At 42.6% G+C, this 22,061-nt stretch overlaps 1 protein-coding gene and 1 long non-coding RNA gene across 2 annotated transcripts in view; both read right to left on the reverse strand.

The window, feature by feature from the left end:
* DPH6 (diphthamine biosynthesis 6) overlaps nt 1-22,061 on the reverse strand; it is a 245,867-nt gene that overhangs the window by 191,672 nt on the left and 32,134 nt on the right. Inside the window, exon 4 of the mRNA XM_082241429.1 lies at nt 4,036-4,109. Coding sequence (XP_082097555.1) covers nt 4,036-4,109 — 74 coding nt within the window. The remainder of the gene's footprint in view (nt 1-4,035; nt 4,110-22,061) is intronic.
* LOC309542808 lies at nt 14,945-19,726 on the reverse strand. Its single transcript, XR_014224452.1, has 3 exons — nt 19,438-19,726; nt 15,616-15,726; nt 14,945-15,171 (listed from the first exon to the last, which is right to left on the reverse strand). It is a non-coding gene; the product is annotated as an uncharacterized lncRNA (long non-coding RNA).

Raw genomic sequence — 22,061 nt, forward strand, 5'->3', positions numbered from 1 at the left:
CGCCCCATTTCTCTCCTCAAAACCCCCGGGTTTGTCTCCCTCCCTCCTAAGACTCCTGAGTTTGTCCTGGGCGTATACATCCTGCCCCGTTCCCTCTACCAGTTCCCTTTGCCCCACCAGTGCCGCCCCACACACCCAGCGGTCCTCGGGAATGACATGGGTCTCTTCGGGTACACCCTCTCCCTCCAAATATTCAGGTTTGCGTGAGAGAGCGTCCGCCCTAACGTTCTCCGGGCCTGGTACGTAACAAATCTCAAAGTTAAATTTGGAGAACTCCTGGGCCCATCTCAACTGCCGTTGGTTGAGCACTCGCGCAGTTCTCCAATACTCTAGATTCTTATGGTCCGTGCACACTTGCACTTTCTGTTGTGCACCAATTAGTAGGTGCCTCCATCTCCGGAAGGCCTCATAAATTGCAAGAAGTTCCCGGTCATACACCGTGTAGTTCCTCTCAGACTTGTTCAGCTTCCGCGAAAAGAAGGCACACGGTCGCCACTCCGACCCCTCCTTCCCCGGCTGCAGAAGAAGCACCGCCCCTATGGCTCGGTCCGACGCGTCTGTTTCGACCCTCAGCTTTTTTTGTAAATCCACATGTAGAAGTTGTTCGCCAGAGGCGAAGGCCCTTTTCAGTTCCTCAAACGCTCGCTCCGCCTCCCCCGTCCAAACAAACTTCTTTTTGCTGCTGAGACAGTCCGTGATGGGCGCCGTCAGGTGGGCGAAGTTGCGGATGAACTTACGATAAAAGTTTCCAAACCCTAGGAACCTCTGCACATCCTTCTTGGTCTTGGGTGTTTTCCATTCCAGCACCGCTTGAACCTTGCCGGGGTCCATGGCCAACCCTTTGTCTGACAAGCGGTACCCCAGGAATTCCACCTCCTTGGTATGAAACTGACACTTCTCCAGTTTCACCCACAGTCGGTTGGCTTGCAGCCTGCTCAACACTTCTCTGACGTCTCTCACATGTTGCTCCTCATTCTCCGAATACACCAACACGTCATCTAAGAAGGCCACGCAATTCTTGTAGAGCAAAGGCCCCAGTACGTGGTTCATGAAAGCTTGAAAACACGCGGAGCCGGTTTGTAATCCAAAAGGCATAACTAAGTATTCAAATGCCCCCAAAGGGGTGAACATGGTGGTCTTCCATTCATCCCCTTTCCTTATACGTATCAGGTTGTACGCCCCCCTTAGGTCCAGCTTTGTAAAAATCTTTCCCTTCCGCACCCTGGTCAAAATATCATCAATCCTGGGCATAGGAAAAGCCGCCGGCTCTGTCACTGCATTTAAGGCCCGGAAGTCACATACCAGCCTCGGCTTGTCCGTGTTTTTTTTGTCCACAAAAAACACTGGGCTACCCCCCGCTGCCTTGGACTCTCTGATGAAGCCCCTCTTCAGGTTCTTGTCAATGAACGCTCGCAACTCCTGCATTTCCCTGTCTGACATGGCATACAACTTGCCTACAGGAAGCTGTGCTCCAGGGAGTAAATTGATCTGGCAATCAAAGGGTCTATGCGGAGGTAGTTGGTCAGCTTCCTTCTCGCTGAACACGTCGCTGAGATCAGCATACTGTGGTGGCACCTTCCCCTTCTCCACTACTTCAGTCCCTGCCAGGGTGGCTTGGGCCCCTGCTGACCCCTTTTCCCCCCTGCAGTGTTCTAAGCAATGTGCGGAACCGAAGGAAACCACTCTTTGATGCCAGCCCACCAGCGGATCATGTAGGGCTAGCCAGCTCATTCCCAAAATAATGGGAGCACCTCCCAAGGTGGCCACATTAAACGCTATCAGTTCTGTGTGCCTTGCCACCCTCATTATCATTGGGATGGTCTGCAAGCTGACTCCTCCTCCCAACAGTTCCCTGCCATCGATCGTGGTCACCTGCAGGGGGTTGCTTAAAGGGATAGTCTGTATCTGGTGTTCAGCAGCAAACTCCTTGCTCATAAAATTGCAGGAGCTGCCTGAGTCCAACAGTGCCTTTATTTTTAGGGGGTGTCCATTTTGCAGCTCTAGCGACACTTCAATCACTAGAGCCGGTCGAGGAGCTTCTGGCACTGGCACTTGGGGAAGGGGCACTTTCACTGCTCTTTGGCCTGGCTGCAGTGCCCTGATGGCAACCAGGCGTTGGCTTTTACCTGCTCCGTTTCTCCCTGCTCTTCCCCCTCAACAGCCCCCACCATTCCTTGCCATTCCTTCCTCTGGGGGCAGACTCTGGCAAAGTGGCCTGGCTGTTGGCAGAGATAGCATTTCCGGGCTCCCTTTCCCTCCTTCTTCGCCCCCTCACTGGGCTTTGAAACTGCGCGCGCGCGGGCTGTTCCGATTTCCATCGGCTCTGCCGGCGGGAAAGCTGGCTCAGGAATGTCTGGAATGCGTAACTCCTTCCAACGTTCCCCTCTCCCTTCCCGCCTCTCCAAGGCTCTTGCCTCCTGGCGCGCTCCAATGGTCAGCGCAGATTTGGTCAGCTGATCCATAGACACCGCCCTGGGGCTCCTGGCCAGCTCGTCTTTCACAGCTGAAGAAAGACCTTCTTCAAATAGCATCTGAATGGGTGCTGCCGATAAATCCCACCCCAATCTGTGAATCAGCATGGTAAATTCAGTCCAGTACTCACGGACAGATCTGCTTCCCTGCTTGCAAGCCATTAACTGTCTGCGCACCGCCCCTTCCTCAACGTCGCTGGAAAACATGATATCCATTGCACGAAAAAATTTCATAGTGTCCTTTAGGATATCGTTGTGCGTTGCCATCAGGGGTCGAACCCAGTCTCGCGCGCCCTTCTCAAGATGCCCAATTACAAAAGCAACTCGAGATTCCTCATCAGGGAACTCATCAAACTGGACATTCAGGGCATATTGCATTTCAGTCCTAAAGGCATGGTAATCCTTGGGGTCCCCCCCAAACTTCTGCACCAATCCTGGTACCTTTCTGGGGAACTGAGTGGTTCTCCCCTTCTTGTCTGCATCTTGAGCCCTCCTCTCCTCGAGCCTCGCCGTCTGCAGCGCCAGTTGGACCTCCAATGCTCGGCATCTTTCTTCCAAGCTTGGATCAGCTCCTCCGGCTCCGGCTGGGTCGCTCATGATGCTTTCTCCTGCACAGGCAGCGTACAGAGACTGTCGGACTGCTATTAGGGGATGATTAGCTGCTTGTGCTTAAAATGGTGCCCCTTCAGAGTTTGTGCGGCCCCACAAACCTCTGTGTGTGACAGAGCTCCTCAGACATGTCTGCTCTAGTCACTGTTAGAGTCCGACAGTGGCTGTTTGCGGAAACGCCTCCAACAAAGAAGTTCCTTAACGGAAACACGTCTCCTGGACTCACGACGTGACAGCTTCCGACGAAGCATGGGTCTCCCTGCAATTGCTTCTGACACCTCCCCACTATTTTCACTGGACGTGTCTCTCACCCCTTTCTCCCCCCTGCTTCCTGCCTGCGCTGCTGCATCTCTCTCAGTATCCCTGAGATCCTGCTCCAGAGACCCCGCGCTCCCCCTGCTGGTCCCTGCTTTGGCTGTTGAGTCTCTCCCAGTCTCTGGGAGCCCTATCACCTCCTTTCCCTCTGATGTCAGTTCCCTGACATAAACCATCTCCCTGAATTCTTTTATTATTCTACAAGACCTACCATGAGTGATAAAATATGCCAACTGTTTCTTTACATTTCCAGCATAGGTCACTTTTGGTTCTAAACGTTTTAGCTACTTTACTTGGCGTCAAGTGGGCCATTATTAAACACTTCTCTTTCAATGCATAAATAGCAGTGAATTTTAAATTTATTTCCCACAAATGTTCCCACAGGTTCAGATCAATATGATGACCCACATCTTGTGCCCATTTGATCACAGATGATTTCACAAATTCTTCTTTAGTTTCTCAATCTAATAGTATCCTATACATTTTAGATAAATTTTTAACTCTAAATCTTAATATTTCTTTTTCAAATTTGGGTGGTTTTTCTGCAATCCTAGTTTTTTTATTAAAAGCAACAATAGCTTAAAGGTGCTTCTACAACTTGCTTACTATGCATTGTAACACAGAGAGTAATTTTACTTACACATCTTCTACACGGACCCGCTGGTAGTCTGAAAGAATGGCCCCTACAGAAACACCTTCCACACCCTCCTCATCCTGAAATGGAAGAGATACACATAAAAACCAGAAAAAAAAAGTTAATGACGTATCCAATAACATGGATTGTATTGACTTTCACTCAACCTTAGGTATGAAAAGGGAAAAACATGAATGACAACTGAAGTCCATAATCAGAGACACAACTCTGCCCACCTACCCTGCCAATAGCCCTACATACAAATGATGCCCATATCAGAGCTATAAGTCACAAAAATGTTGGCCTTTGCAATCATTGGGAGCTACTGATATCCACAACAGTGCTGCAGCTAGATGAATTTCTGCTATCTACTTTTCTAAACATCTTACTCCAGTCTTCTTTAATTAGCACCATCTCCAGTTTTATTTCTGGGCCCAGTTCAAAGTGCTGGTTAGGGCTGGGCGACATATTGATATATCATCACAAACCAGTTTGAAGTCCATATTGTGATACCCGTTTCATAATTTTTGACCTGGCAATATATCAATAACCATGATTTCTGTGTGTCCTATGCAAAAATCATACTGAAAAACCGTGAAGCCAGCCCAAGCTTCTCTCGATTCCTGCAGCCCCTGTTAACTCCATCAGCTCAGCTCTCCCCACCTCCTACAAGAGGTAGCAAATCATAAGAGTAGGCAGTGGCAAAAATGACAATATAGGAAAAACCATGAAGCCAGCCACTACTTCTACATAGCTGCATTCTTATTTCAGACTTCGTGATATATCAGTATATCTTGATGATTAACTGGTGATATATCACGATGCTAAAAACCAGATATCACCCAGCCCTAGTGATGGTCATTAGCTATAACACCCTAAATTGCCCCGGACCAGGGCATTCAAATGACTGACTTCTCTCATATGAATCTACCCATCAATTATGCCCTGTTTTGCATTCCACTGCCTTGAGAGGTGTGGTAAGCAAAGACTTAAAACCGGAAAGTTTCAGGGGTGGTGTCCCAGTTGTTTAGCTCCCTCCCGGAGGAATTGTTAGATAAGGTAGGAGGGCAATGTATTTTGCATTACATTGCTAACATCCAGCTAAGCTTCAGTGGTGCTACGTGAGTGACAGGTGCCAACATATCAACTATATTGCCCAGATGTCAAATTTGGCCCACTGAGTCAAAAAAGTTCACCAACCCTGAGCTATGATACATAAATTATATCCCCCGCCCTGAGTTGGACATAGTAATAGCAATGCTTAAATACCAGTAAGTCATTATCTACTGCATCTCCAGTATTCTAGTAATATTTTAACAATAAATATGCAGCTATATTAGTCTCTTCATCACTGAATGAACCCACAGTGTCTTAAAAACTTAGTACAACACATTTTGAAAGTAGCTGTAAGTTTAAAAGTCTATTTCTTTTTAAGGAAAAAAAACTATCCTTTCTAAACTTTAAAAAGCAGGCATTGCTTTAAGTAGTGATCGTCTTCATTACTTGACTGTAGTGCTTAAGGCGCCGGCTAAATGCACATTATAAATATCTACAGGATTATCTTAAATTGTTACACACAGGTCCAACTCGTTAACCACTAGTACCATTAAGTTAAATGCATGGTATTCCAGAGTCATCATGGTAACACCACAGCATTGCAGTTTGGGGGGAGGGGGGATGGTTGCTTGTTTGATGTGATCTCCTCAGAACAAAAATGTAGCATGCACTTCAAAATTTACAGAGCAGAACCCTTTCAAATAAGCAGCAGTGAATGTGCAGAACAGTAACCATAGTGACATAGTATTATTTTGTGTGGGAAAAGTTATGAAAGGGTACATTCATGTATTATTATTATTATTATTATTATTATTATTATTATTATTATTATTAGAATTTATATACTGCCCTATACCTGGAGGTCCTGGGGTGTTTCACAAAATAAAATCAAAATATAAAACCACAAAATTTATAATCAAAATAAAAACAACAACCCAATAACCCCCGCCCCCAAAAACCCACATTTTATAAGGGCATAGGATGTCAATCAAATGTACCATGATGTCAGTGCTATCAAGCCTCAAAAGTACTGACAACATGGATAGCAACTGAAAACCAAGTCCACAAAAGTGTAGGCTAGTAGTAGTAGTAGTAGTAGTAGTAGTACCCCGTCTGACAGGACTGCCGCAGCCACTCTGGGCAGCTTCAAACAGAATATAAACACACAACGTGACATCAAATATTAAAAAACTTCCCTATACAGGGCTGACTTCAGATGTCTTCTAAAAGTCATAAAGCTGTCTATTTCCTTGATATCTGATGGGAGAGCTTTCCACAGGGTGCCACTACCTTAACAAGGGATAGCTCAGTCAATAGAACATAAGGCTCTTAATTCAGGGCTTTGGGTGTTGGGCAAAAGATTCTTGCATTGGGTGTTAATGTTGGGCAAAAGATCCCTGCATTGCAGAGGGCTGGACTAGATGATCCTCACGGTCCCTTCTAACGCTATGGTTCTTGCTTACATACATACCGAGAAGGCCCTCTGCCTGGTTCCCTGTAACTTCACTTCTCGCAGTGAGGGAACCACCAGAAGGCCCTCGGAGCTGGACCTCAGTGTCCAGGCTGAACAATGGTGGTGGAGACGCTCCTTCAGGTATACAGGGATAAGGCCGTTTAGGGCTTTAAAAGTCAGCACCAACACTTTGAATTGTGCTCAAAAACATACTGGGAGCCAATGTAGGTCTTTCAGGACTGGTATTATATGGTCCTGGCAGCCATTCCCAGTCACCAGTCTAGCTGCTGCATTCTGGGTTAGTTGTAGTTTCTGTGTCACCTTCAAAGATAGTCCCACATAGAATACCATATTTTTTGCACCATAACACTCACGTTTTTCCTCCTAAAAAGTAAGAGGAAATGTCTGTGCGTGTTATGGAGGGAATGCCTATGGGTGGCATGCCTACGGATTTTCCTCCTCTAAAAACTACGTGCGTGTTATGGTCGGGTGCGTGTTATAGAGCGAAAAATACGGTACATTAAAGTAGTCTAAGTGGGAAATAACCAGAGTATACTTAATTTGTCACAAGAGTCTATTCTTTTTTCTGCAGCAGGATAGCATGCCTTCTTCACTGAAAATTGGAACTACGTAACTGTTCGGCGGTTGTATAAAGAGTCCTGAAAGCTTTGCTACCTTGACTTGTTCATATAGTATTTTGTGTGCCAACCACTACCTGTACTTTACCTGAACATTGAGTGAGCATACCCAGTAGCTTCACTTTTGTATTAAACAGCACTGAGGACAATATTGTACCCTGGACTACAAGCCAGTAGGAAGACCCTGGGGCCAAAACACAGTCCCCCATTGCTAGTCCATCAGGGCAACAAAGGTTGATTCAGTCTAGGTAATTTGATTTAGTCTAGGAGCTCAAGCAATTTCTCAGCTACCACTCTCTCCAGCACTTCACCATCCAAAGGGGGCATTTGCAACCAAGCTAAAGTTGTTATAAACCATAGGTTCCAGGTTGAGCTTCAATGGTTTGCTGCCAAATATGATCAAATAGGAAGAATTCCAAAATAGAGACCATAAGAACTGCTATAAGAAAGTAACTGAATGCAATAACAAAATTCTACGGGCTGCCCAATTTGCTAGTGGATTAAACACAGTATAACTACACATGCTTTTTAATCCTCTTGTTACACAATTCCTTGAGTTCAGCAAGAAGAAAATTAGTGATAATGCTTTCCATTTAATTAGTATATTACATGCACTGTAATTATTAGTGGGAAATGTTATATTAATGAAAGTGAAAGTTAGCAGTAAATTACCTTGTAGTTATTGTCAATTTCCCAAGCTACTGCTCCTTAAGATAACCCTCTCCCTATGGTCCTTCCGGTAATTTTTCCTTGCCTGATAAACATGATGATTAAACAGCACACAGTGCAAACCTTTGATACTTTTTAAATTAAATCCATGCCCAGCCTAAGGGCTGTGTCTGATTTCAACTAAATGTGTCAGTTAATCAGATAAAAAATTATCAGTAACTCAAAGAAACAGCAGCCTAAGGCTTCATCAGGGCTAGGGAAAGCTGAACAAAATAAGACATTCAGACAATATCACATTATGAGTAAAGGTTACTGATAAGCATAAAGCCAAACAGAGCTGTTCATCACCTTAATAATATCTATCTTTGGAGAACCGCTACATACAACAGTCAAATTATCGCTTTTTAAAAAGCAATTAGAAAAATGGGCTACTATGCCAATACACCATTAAATTGAACATGCACTGGGGGGGACTCAGGATTATACTTGCAAAAATACTAGCTACTTTAGGAAATATCTCACAAAGAGATGCATTGTTATTTCTAAATAAAAAGCACACACACTTGAAACAAGGTTTAGGACTGGCAAACAAAATTATTAGGCCAACAAATTGTATATTTATGTTCAAAATTTAATTACAGTCTAAATAAAGGAGAGTACAGCTCACCCAGTCTCCTCTCCTATGCCATCCTCTCCACCAAAGCAACATAATTACACCACTCTAATTAACACCCGGCCTATCTTATCCATCTAAGGTCTACCTTTCCAACTCTTCCTCACTTTCTGCTGAGGCACTCACCTCGTTCTCCTCCATTGTTCTCGGTCCTTTCCTCCTTCCCCATCAGTTATCCTCTGAGAAGACAGCTACTCTCCCCTTTCACCCTACTCCATCTTAACCACTACCATGATTCTCCTTTTATAACTCTCCCCATCCCCAGCTCGTTCCTTATCAAATATTCCAAGTTCTTCCCCCATTTTGGAGGGGATGGAGAACCTATCCCTGGACTCTTCTAACCTCTGGCTGATTTGTATACTTTTCTTAACCACCACATGCCTGAGACATGCCATATACCCTTTCCCTTTGACTCTCTTGCTTCCAACTATACGGTTGTCTGCCCTCCTTTTTCTGCAGTCTATTGAAAGCATCCTTGTCAAATGTTATCTTGCTAACTAATGTATGGGTCTCTATTCTGTCTTGGTCCTTCCGACCCAACTTCATTATGCTCTACATTCTGATGATTCTTCTGACAGGCCGAAGAAAAACCACCTAAGAACAGACATTCAACATTTGCACTGTCTAGTCTGGCTCTCCACCTATTATATTTATTCAAATGTCTCGTGGCTGCCTCAAACTCAAAATTTCCAAGACCAAACTGTTTGTGGTTCCAAATCATTCTCTCACACACTGATCCTTTAGCTCTGTATCTCCTGACATCACAAGTCAGCATGTTGACTAAACAGATAGAACTGGATTACCTTAAATTCGTCTACCTTTTGTTTCCCCAGTTTAGGATGCAATCCAAACTCCTCTGACACTGGGTTGTGAGGAGTTTGGATTAAAGGGCCTGTAATCCTCCCAATTCTCTATACATCCCGATGGACTGAAATAACTATTTCGAGCAGTGTGTAGTCATAGATCCCTTTTCCTTATATTTTATTAGACTGTGTCCTGGCACCCATCTGGTATTTTACTAACCAATGTTGAGAGTAAACGGAATACTTTCTGGAAATTTAGGATAGCCTTGTTTCTCAGTTTCAGGGGAGAAATACATCTGATGTGAAATGATTTGAGGGGGGGGGGGGAATCCAAGTATATAATTAGAAAAATCTAGAAGTAAAAGGTAAGCCTTTGTCAAATGAATAAACACCCACAGTTTTGCTCCAAGCACTGCCAATCATTTTTTGTTTTCCACATACTGCTATTAGTTGCTGTGACTGGCATCAGCTTGTCAGTGCCTTTGGCAGGAGCTGACTTCACACTCTCATGAGAGACACCATGAACTGAAACTAGAACCTTGTACACCCTATGCGCTACCACAGAACTATGATTTGGAGACTAATAGTTCTATAGACCAGGAGGAGTCCTGCATTCATATGAACTGAGCTGGAATCTCCCTAGTGTGCATCAATGCGCTCTCAGAAAAGAACCACAAGAATCTAAGAAACCCATCTTTTGCAGCCACGAGAACTTCTGTATGACAAGCATTCAGCCTTCTGTCATCATCATGCATTCCTGGCAAGAGAATAAATTTAGAATAAGAATGTAAGAGTCCTGCTGGATCCAACCAAAGGCCTACCTAGCACAGCATTTTGTCCTCACGGTGGTCAAACAGATGCTTATGGGCAGCCCAAATAGGACATGAACACAAAATTAGTATGCCAATCATGTGACTCTGAGCAATGCAAAGCCACTCTAATTTGGGTCCCTGGAAACAGTCGTCCTAAGTACCTAAGATCAGAGGGGGTTGGAAGTTGTCCGTAATAGTTGTGGCCTACAGAATACTTCTATGGCATTTTAAGAACCCAATGTCAAATGCTTAATTTACGTTTTGAAAGACTGCTATTTACAGAGAAAGGCCACAGCCCCATGCATAAATAAGGTTCGAAGTTCAAATCCCTGGCATCATCAGATGACCTGCGCCTGAGAACCTGAAGAGGAACTGCAAGAGAAGTCAGTGCAAAAGCTAGATGGCTCAGTGGCCTGACTCCCAGCATAAGGGGCCTTCATATATTCAACGTGAAACCCAACACGAACTCAGTAATCTAAACGTGTGCCAACCAAGCTGGACAAAATGTATTATCAACAGCAAAAATGAAGTGGCAAGACACGCACAATTTGGCTTTAGGAAAACACTCAGGTTTTTAAAATAAGGATATTGAATTGGAATGAAGGAGGAGCATAGAGCTCTTAACTTTTCTCTGCATACCACTATCCTTACTTTTTGATATTCCTTTTTATGTGGTTGATTAAGGTTGTGCCTCGCCTCACAAGTCTTCTGGCCTGCTTTGGCTCACTTTTCAGACCAGGTGTCTCAACATAAAAAAAGGAGAGATCTGATTCAGTAAGTTGTTTTTCTCACATTGCATGTTTTTAAGCAAGACAAAAATTTCAGCCAAAAATAAGCAAGAAGGCAGCAAACACTTCAATGCTGATGCTACAAAACTCCTGAAATAAGGAAGTACAAAAATGCCTAAATGAAATGAACCATTGCTTACTTGAAAAGACGACATTTGATATGTGAAATTCTGATATTTTTTTAGTTTGAATTCATGACATAACAGGACTATGACTCAGGCAAGCAGAACTTTGAAGATGAAAATCAAATATGCACAAAGTGCAATGATGTTGTATATACGCAGATACTGAATGATGTCATGTCATATAGGCAAAATTTATAGAGTTATAATATAGGGTATATCAAGTAGCTTTATTCATGTAGGAAATGCCTTGATTTTCTTGCAACAGAAAATTGGCCGAGACTCACTATTTGGTTTGCCTCCAAATATGGAAAAATGTATCAAGGCCATGGTAAAAATCTGTCCAGGCCACCAAGGAAGCCTAACTTAGTGATGCAGCCCCCCCCCCCCGATCAAATGCATCTAAGTTTATTGCTTCCTCTAATAATAATAATAATAATAATAATAATAATAATAATAATAATAATATTTTTTCATCCAAAGCCTAAGGACAGTAAGTTGCATCCCGTGGTGTCCCTCTGTGGACAGAAGGCAATTTTAGCCAATGGTTTTGGGGTATTTTTTTTAACAAATAGGAAGTGAATCCATTTTTACTAATTGCAACTGGTTCCTCCAGACTTCCACTGCTCACAATATTAAAGCTCTTGAAATTGTAACATGATTGCCCATCACAGCGAGCTGGAGGCTGCATTTCGATTCGGATAAAGGACTGTGGGAGGAGGTGTATGACTTCAAAGGTTAAACATTATAAATATTACAAGTCATGCATTGTATTTATGCTTATGGAGTTCCTACTGGTCTCGCAGACTAGGCCCTCACTGGCACTTTGGTCCAAACAGATGCAATCATATATACAACCAGTATAATTCCTGGAGCCAAATATTGTACTCCTGTTTTATGAATTACTACTGTTCTGTTCTCAAATTATATTCATGCTTCTCTTGATCAAATGGTATGGATGTTTACTTTCTATCTCATGGATGGAAAACCTGCTGCCTAGTAACTACCGCCCTTATAATTCTGGCCACATACCACCCATTACTATTGTATGTCTATTGCACATACTATTGCAATTTGTTCAATTTGTTCCAAATAAATTTACACAGCCTTAGGCTTCTAAGCAAGTGATCTTGCTTAATATCCTTGCATGCATACAAGAAATGTCATACATGAAACTTTCTCTTGTTTCTAAGTATGTGTAATTTTTTCAATGCACACAGGCCATGTAATAACGTGTATAAAGTCCTGTCTACCATACAAAACATTTAATGTTCTTGCTCTGGGTCAATGCTGAGGCTTCCAGGTTTTCCATACATGGATGCTCTCCCAATGGTCCTTTGAATCTGGTCCTTGGTGTAAGGCCTAAATCTAAGCACACAGACCTAACAAATCATAATAGTTACAAGGTGAATTCTATACAGGCCAAACAAAAGCTCACTCAATGCTCAAAATAACTGAACTATAGCTACAGGAATCAATGTTGAATACAATACAAAGAAAAATACTCTTAAATCAATCACTGATCATGAAAGCAACATCAATAATTCTACCACAGACTAAACAAAAGCAGAAGTTTTCAGTCTTTAGCTTTTTCTTTTTTTCTTTTTAGTGTTTTTCTAGCTTCAGACAGGAAATAGGCATTTTAAATATATAGAGCTCATTAAAGGGGCCCACTAAACTGTTCCGTAATGGTAAAAGATTTTGCATTCAACGTACCACTACAAACTAGAGGTTTTAATGGCCATGTCCATAACAGAGTTGTCAGGATACTTTTAAACTTGATACTTTAAAGAAAACAACTGACATCATGAAACCTAATTATTAGAATCTCACTTTGACAAATCTTTACCGAGCTTCAGACACACATAAGTAGAAGAAAAATATCCATCTATAAAATGAAAAATGCCTGATTTTAAAAAATAAAATAAATTATCTGTTTGGTGCCGATACAGAAATAAAGTTAATGTCTCATAAACTGTGGGCCTTTCGTGCTCCCACCATGCAAGTTCGTGTAACTGCACACAATGCAGGCAAGACAGCTATTAAGCATCTCTAACGAAAAGCCTTTCTTACATTCTAGTATGGACTTTTTTAAAAGACAAAGAATAAGCAGGGCTCTCTGATAATGGAGCTGAAAATCCGTGTGCAGAAGTAAAATAGCTGCTAAAATTGTTCCACAAACTCTTCTGCAAGAGTTCATGCAGCTTCTATAGCCGTTCTCATGCTTCGATTTGTGCCAGAAACTGCACAAGCTGAAGAATCTGTGGATTTAGTGCTCTAACGAGAGTTGTTAAAACAACTGTAAGGCAAGGAGAAGATGCCTTCCACATGCAGAACAGCACCCTTGGATCCAACCCATTGTTTAAGTGAGGCACGCAGATTATGTTGTAGCAACCGTAATAACCAAATGGTATTGTTTTGTTTTGATAACTGCCAGAGAGGGGAGATAAAACTTTGTTTCTATTGGATCAGATTTTTGTAGGTGACAACGCAAAAAGTGGTGGTGGTGGTGGTGGTGGGGAAACATATCACAACACAGAAAACTAAGAGCAAGAACCAAAGAGCTTCGGGTAGAGAGCATGGGGCCCTCCATGTGTTTTTGACTACAAGTCCCATCTCTGGCTATTGGTTAGGGTTGTTGGGAGCTAGAGTCCAAGAACATCTGGAGAGCCAAAGGTTTCCTACTCTTGGTGCAGAACCTCCATATAAGCATGCAAATGAATTACAGAATAGAATAATAGAACTGTAGCATTAGAAGGGTTTCCGAGGGTCATCTAGTCCAACCCCCTGCTTAGTTTCCAGACCCTTTAGCATCTTGGTCGCCCTCCTCTGCCCACATTCCAGCTTGTCAATGTCTTTATTAAACTGTGGCACTCCAGGTGTGGTCTGATCAAGACAGAATAGAATGGGACTATTACAGACAAACTCCGGCCCTCCAGATGTTTGGGACTACAATTCCCATCATCCCTAGCTAACAGGACCAGTGGTCAGGGATGATGGGAATTGTAGTCCCAAACATCTGGAGGGCAGGAGTTTGCCTATGCCTGGACGATTACTTCCCTTGATCAGGACACTATGTTTCCGATGACATAGAATAGCATTGGCTTTTTTTGCTTTTTTTTTTTTTTGGTGCTGTATCACACTGTTGACTCATGTTACGCGTGTGGTCCTCCAAGACCCCTAGGTCCTTTTCGCATGCACTACTGGCAAGCCAGGTGTCCCCCATCTTAAACTTGTGCAGCTGTTTCTTCCTGCCTAAGTCTAGAACCGCATTTTGGTTGTTTGGGCCCAGTTCTCCAATACATCAAGGCCATCTTGAATCCTGATTCTGTTTTCTGTGGCACTGCTACCCCTCCCAGGTTGGTGTCATCTGCAAATTTGATGAGCATGCCCTCAATACCTTTATCCAAGTTACTGTTTTGCAGGATGACAAGGAACCGCTAGTGAGCACTCTTTGGGTTTGGTCAGTCAACCAGCTATAAATCCACCTAACAGTTACCTCGTCCACTCTACATTTTATTACCTTCTCCACAAGAATATCATGAAGTCAACCTCCCCCTTCCACCACAACCCTATTATTCCAGGGGGTCACTGTAATAGACTAGGATGAAATATGAACACCTTCAGTCAGAACTCTATGAAGCTTCTTAGAGGCCAAAATTTTGTGCACAAAAGCTTTCATAATGTGGCAACATAGGAAACTTACAAAACATGCATTTCACTTTGCATAGCATTAAGAGTTGTTAAGCAATTGCTTTGAGCTGAAAAGAACCAATTACGAATGAGTCACTCAAACGATCATTAACAAAAGATTTTATAAATTGCAATTTTAATAGTATTTGAGTAAAAAAACACTGAAGAGAAAACGAAATAAAGAATAAATGAAATTAACTGTGATAAATCAAAAGAAATTAAAGTTTAACAATGACTTGTCATTTATTTACCCTAACAAAATAAATGCATATGAGAACAATAAGTGACAGTATCTTGGCGAGGGGAGCTGAAAAAGGGATTTTGGTACAAAGAGAGGTACAGGCTGCAATTGTCAAATAGGCTATTTGCAAATCGTGACATTCACTTTGATATCCACTGTTCAAACTGTGATTTAAGGATCCAAGTCATTGCTCTCTGAAATTCAAAACATATAGCTAAGCTGAATTACAAGCAGTACAAAAATGCTTGTAGAATTAGGAAAGCATTTAGAGCAAGGATGGGGACCCTGTGACCCACTGAATATTCTTGGACTACAAACTCACATTACCTCTGATCATGCTTCTTAGGACAGATGGAATACAGAATCCAACAACAACTGGAAGGTCACAGGTACTTCCTCCTTAATTTAGAACTCTTGTTAAAAAAAAGGTTCTGTATTGATATATATAATTGTTACAACAAAATACACAAAGTATGACAATTGAGGGATGGACTTGAATCCACATCAGCATGACAGATCGTCCCCTTCACTTTGACTATAGCAGTCATGCCCCTGAGAAGACTCCTAAGGCAGGATAAGCCAACATGGTGCCCACTAGCAATGGTCGTGGTTGGACTACAACTCTCATCATCTCTTACCATTGGCCATGTTGACTACAGCTGGTGGAATAGATGAATAGGACCATGTTGGCTAAGGGTGTCCTAAGAATTAGAAACCCCTCTCAAAGGTCTGAAGTGGGACACAGAGTTCTGTAGAGGGAAAGAAGAAATCATGGCACATCTTACATAAGTGGAAGTGCTTTTTCATTCATACGCAGCACCTTTGGACCCCACTAAAAATCTCTGAGAGCCAGTGTGGTGTAGTGGTTAAGAGCGGTAGTCTCATAATCTGGGGAACCGGGTTCACGTCTCCGCTCTTCCACATGCAGCTGCTGGGTGACCTTGGGCCAGTCACAATTCTGTGAAGTCTGTCAGCCTCACTCACCTCACAGAGTGTTTGTTGTGGGGGAGGAAGGGAAAGGAGGATGTTAACCGCTTTGAGACTCCTTAAAGGGAGTGAAAGGCGGGATATCAAATCCAAACTCTTCTTCTTCTTCTTCTTCTTCCTTGTTTGATAAACTGGTTTAAAACAACTTCTAGAAATATTTAACATCTAAAAGGTGAAAAGCAGCCTAACAACAAAAATATAGGTTACTGGCACAGTTTGCAGTCTGGTCCAAAAAGTGCCTATTTGGGAGTAAGTCCCTTTATGTTCAAAAGGATGTAAGCGCCGAAGTATATAAGCACTGAAAGCAGCCTTAAAGTCTGCTCCCATGTGTGTTTACTCAGAAGTCAATCACACTAAGTTCAAAAGGGCCTCCCCCCAAAAAAAATAATAGGGTATAGAACTGCAAGATTAGCCTATTAAATAGTCTCGCTTTCTCTTGCCTTATTTATCAAGGCCTACATTGTCAAGATCCTGCAACACTAACTGTGAAAGTCTTCACAAGATGTCAACTCCTACAACCAGGATTTCCCTTTGCTCGCCCAGTTAAATCAACTGCAAATTTTATATGGCTGAGATGTATACTTAACCTTCTGCTCTACATTTTTAAAAGTATAATATGTTTAGCAAAACAAAACAAAAAATTGTTACTTTTTCTCTATTAAAATTTTATTCTGTTTTATAGTTTATAATGTATCCATAGCATTAAATTTGTTCCAAAGTTTTCTCGTGAATTGTAATTTGCTGACATGCTAAATGCTTTACACATTTTTAATACAGGGGTACCTTGGTTCCCAAACGGCTTGGCTCCCAAACAAATCGGTTCCCGAACGCCGCAAACCTTGAAGTAAGTGTTCCGGTTTGCAAACTTTTTTTTTGGCAGCCAAACGTCTGTTTCGGCTGTCAGCATTGTTTCCGGAGCCAAACAAAAGCTGTGCCTTGGTTTGCAAATGTTTTGGAAGTCGAATGGACTTCCAGAACAGATTGAGATCGGGAACCAAGGTACCACTGTACTACATTCAAAACTATAGCACATGTTACTCTTTTACAAACTGTAACTTAAAATAGTGCCAATGTTGGTACGGTGGTACCTCAGGTTAGAACTTAATTCGTTCTGGAGGTCCATTCTTAACCTGAAACTGTTCTTAACCCGAGGTACTATTTCTGGGTTAGCGGAGTCTGTAACCTGAAGCGTCTGTAACCTGAAGCATCTGTAACCCGAGGTACAACTGTATCAGTCTTTTGCTTTTAGAAGGCAATCCAGCCTGGTCATGAGGGAAAGTATCTGTGGCAGATGAAATGCCAAATCTGAAGCCCTACTGGGCTCACATCAGCAAGAGGGAAGGCTGGGTGCTGTTGTTGAAGGAGCAGTAAGGCTTTGGCTCCAGCAGATCTTAAGTCACCCACGGTTTACCCCTTGAACACCTCCTTTTAGGCACTCCCACCACTGGATCACAAACAAAAGAGAAGCAGAAGTTTCTGTGGCTGCTAGGGGAGGCTTGAAAGAGAAGACCTCTCATCTCTACCCTCCCTCCCCAAAGGAACATGAGATTCTTCCCTAAGAGGGGTTTTTTGTTTTGGATAAACAAACATTCCTTACTTCTTGTACTTCTGTAACAAAGCATTAAAAAAACAACCAACCCTATCCCTCGAGGGAATAATGTTGTATTAAAAGTAGATGATTCTTTTATCATTTGAAAAGGAAAAAAATGTTTTCTATTACAAGACGGGGGGCATCAAAATCTACATTTAAATGGAAATATTGTGAAATGTATGGGACAAAGAAAATAGCTGTTGAGTAGATTCGGTTTACATACATTCTGAAAATACACTTTGAAAATGCATTTACAACTTTGCGGCAGTAAATATGTACAGTTTGTAAACGTTCAGGAATGCTGAGGGAACTTTGGTTTTAACATGAAAACCTTGTGCAGCTGAAGCTCTTTGCATAATACTGGGGAGACTGTGTACTGGGGAGAGATCATATATGGTAGGATTTTTCAAACTTGCTAGTATTTAACATAATCACAGACTTGGTTGGGGTCTTGTAGGTCATCTAGGGATTCTAGTTGATCCAACAGCTCAATGCAGAAAATCTAGAGGTCTAGAGCATCTCCAAAATGTGGTTTTCTAGCCTCACCTCCAGTGAAGGATTGCCCGCCCGCCCACCCTTCTAGGTAAGATGCTCCACTGTTAAAGTGCTATTCCTGACAAGAAGTTATTCCTAACTTCAACAAAAATCAACCTTCCAGTACACTGCAATACCTCAAGGACCGCCTCTTTCCATATGAACCTACAGCCCCTTCTTCATGTGTCTCCTCCATAATAATAATAATAATAATAATAATAATAATAATAATAATAATTTATTATTTATACCCCGCCCATCTGGCTGAGTCTCCCCAGCTACTCTGGGAGGCTCCCAATGAAATGTTAAAAACACTACAGCATCAAATATTAAAAACTTCCCTGAACAGGGCTGCCTTCAGATGTCTTTTAAAGATAGGATAGCTACTTATTTCCTTCACATCTGGTGGGAGGGTGTTCCACAGGGCGGGTGCCACTACTGAGAAGGCCCTCTGTCTGGTTCCCTGTAGCCTCACTTCTCGCAGTGAGGGAACCGCCAGAAGGCCCTCGGCGCTGGATCTCAGTGTCTGAACGATGGGGGTGGAGACGCTCCTTCAGGTATACAGGACCATCTCCATGAGAGGTCTGGAGGGTGGCAACACAAGAACGGGATTTTTTCTTCAGTGGCTCCCCGCTTATGGAATGCTCTCCCCAGGGAGGTTGGCCTGGTGCCTTCATTATACAGTGCTACCTCAGGTTAAGAACTTAATTCGTTCTGGAGGTCCGTTCTTAACCTGAAACCGTTCTTAACCTGAAGCACCACTTTAGCTAATGGGGCCTCCCGCTGCCGCCACGCAATTTCTGTTCTCATCCTGAAGCAAAGTTCTTAACCCGAAGTACTATTTCTGGGTTAGCGGAGTCTGTAACCTGAAGCGTATGTAACCTGAAGCGTCTGTAACCTGAGGTACCACTGTACACCTCTAGGTGCCAGGCAAAAACGTTCCTCTTTAACCAGGCCTTTGGTTGATTCTCATCCAATGCATTTTTTAAATGTGTGGGTGTGGGTGTTTTTTTTTGGGGGGGGGTGTTACTCGGTTGTTTCTGCTTTTATTTTGATTGTGTATTCTGTGGTTTTATATTGTGATTTTACCCTGTGAACTGCCCTGAGACCTGCAGGTTTAGAGCAGTATATAAATTTTATAAAATAAAATAAAGCCTCAATCTGCAGCCCTTTAGACCTGGTCTTTGGGCAGCAGAAAAAAGTATTTGCTCTCTTCTACAATACAGTTTTTCAGGTATTTGAAGAGTGCTACCATGTGGTCCCTCAGTGTTTTTTTCCTTCTTCCCAAACTTAACACACCCAGTTCCTTTAATCTTTTTTTAAAGGACTCTTTTCCCATTCCACTGACCATCTTCGCTGTTCTCCTCTATACCCATTCTAATTTGTCTACATCTTTATTAAGAGTGTAACACCCAGAACTGGACACAGTACTCCAGACGATGTCTGACTAGCCCAGAATAAGGAGGAGCTACTGCTTCCTGGGATGGTTCTGCCCAGTATCATGTGGTTTTGACCAGTAAAATGCCCCTCTCAACAGCTGAGATGTAGAAGATTTTTTTATGTAATGTATCCTGCCCTTCGAGCCCAGGGCAGCTTAACATGAAAACATTTTTTAAAAAACAACAACAACAAACCTCTAATTATCCATGAAATAACAAGAGGCAGCGGTGCTATTCAACAGATGGAGCTGTTCAAACTATGAGTAAAAGGCCTGCAAAATAACTGGGACTGAAGTGGTCTCTGAAATAAATACAAAGTAGGGTGCAGTTGGATCTCAACCGGGATCTCATGGCTTCCAAGGCATTAGATTCTGGAATTTCAGAATCAGTGATGTTCCCAGAATCTCTAGGACATGCTTACTATCATAACCATCATTCTTGTCCAGACACATACAAATAAGACTGCAGGGTGACAGCTTTAAGATCCAAACTGAGCGAGAGCTGCTCCATAGGGCATGACCACCAATTTCATAATACCAGTCTAAATTGCTATTGAGAACTAAGTAGAACAATAACAAAAAAAAAGCCATTTGTATTATCAGGAGCTATTGCTCATTACCATGTTCTGGAACAACAATTTAGGGTTTGGGTGATTTTGGTTACTGTTTTAATCAGATACTTATATATAATTAATCTTGGTTCATCTGGAAGGCTCTGTGGCAAGAAAATCCATATTAAAAAAAAAACTAATGAGAAGCACAACAGGACAATTCTGAAGTAAAATCAATTCTGACTACAAAAAGGAATATGCTAATCTTCCAAGACAAAACTGTGGCGAGTTACACAATTTAAACACCTTCAATAAAATGACGTACATTGTCTCACCATCCAGCTAAATAATAAATGAAATTCCTTTTCCATTTGAAGAACCTAAAAAATATCAAAGAAGAAGATATTGCAAAAGGCAAGAGACAGTGTTTGAGTGGAACCTTAATTTCAAGCTTGATGACTGCATCTCTCTGAGAATAATGGAGGAAAACTTTATGAAGCATAGGGTAAAGGCTTCGATAAGAACTGTGTGAGAAAGAGGCTCCTACAAGGAGCTAGTCATTAAGGAAAACAAAGCCTGTAAATAAATAGAATCAGGTTTCTATCTTAGCGCTGGCAATATTCACACAATGAAATCTGTCAAAACAACGAGATCTCAAAAGCACAACCTAGCATTTTTCAGTTCTTGCCGCATGTCATGAGCTGAACATCAAGAATAGAGTTTAATAGCAATGACTCACAATACCAACCTTCCCTGGCCTAGTGTTTTGGACTAAAATCCCCTTCAGACCCCCCCATAATGGCCACTGGTAAGGGAAGGTGGGAGTTGTAGTTGATGGAGGGCCCCAGATTGGCAAAGAATGGTTTATAAAGAATACAATGTGCCATCTTAAATGAAAACAAAAAATGCAATTTAAAATCAATCTGTAGTAATTCTTTTACAGGGCAAGGCTTGCCCATAAGATGGGAGCCTGGAACATAAAAGAGGCATGGGCGCTCCAATGCCAATGTGCCAACATAGCCTTAACTTTGAACTGAGCCTAAGCCAAGCCATGGCTAAGCGTCAATGCATAAACATGCAGGTACTCACAGCAGAATTTGCAGCCACCTCACTCCTTCCTCAAGCCTTCTGCTCTTAGCTACCCAGAGCTAAGGCATCATTTGGCAAAGCTTTACGTTCAAGCCTAGACTTATGGTCTGTCGGTCAGTCTCAATGCCCCCCTCTCAAAACCCTTGAGCTATGAGCCAAGGTTTACTCCTGGCTTACCACTTGCGGTCTGCCTGGGAGAGAAAAACCATGTGTCCAAATTCTGGCATAAAGCTAAGCCAACTGAAGTCTTAGCTCTAGGTAGCATGGCATTAGAGGAGGATAAGGTGAAGACTGAAGTGGTTGCAATTTTTTCCTGCTTGGAATACTTGCACATTCAAACTCAGCCATGGTCTGACTTCGTGTTGCATGCAAACTGCACCATACAAATGCGAGTTCACATGTTTTGCTTCCTGCCTGCCCCTACGGGTATTTGTGGGGGCCGGGGAGTCTGGACGGTGGAGGGCAGCTGAATCATGGAGACTGGTTCATTTTTGGACTGGGGGTTGCCAATTGGCCAGCTCCCTCCCCTCCATTTTTTTAATGTTCTCCTAACTTATTAAACTGAAAGAACAGAAATGGCAGCAACGGAAAGCATCTGCTAGCAAGTTTTAAGACTGAAAGAGAGACAAAACTGGATTCTTTCTCTGGGGGCTAGGGATGTAAATGGAAAGAAATGTGGAATAAAATATGGGGGGGGGGTGAGGAGGAATGGGAAGAAAATGTCATGAAGGAGGTTCATGGCAAGGCCTGTCTCCTTTTCTCCCTCCCAGCGCCCTGGAAGCTGTGGATAATATGCTCTCTCTTATCTTCTAAAGAGCCAACCATTCTCAAAGGCTAGAAAGTGCAGAAGAGGAGCAATACCAATATCTGCCATACTAACAAGGAGCAGGCAAA

This window comes from Podarcis vaucheri, assembly GCF_965113315.1.
Source record: "Podarcis vaucheri genome assembly, chromosome: 1".
Classification (NCBI taxonomy): Eukaryota; Metazoa; Chordata; class Lepidosauria; order Squamata; family Lacertidae; genus Podarcis; species Podarcis vaucheri.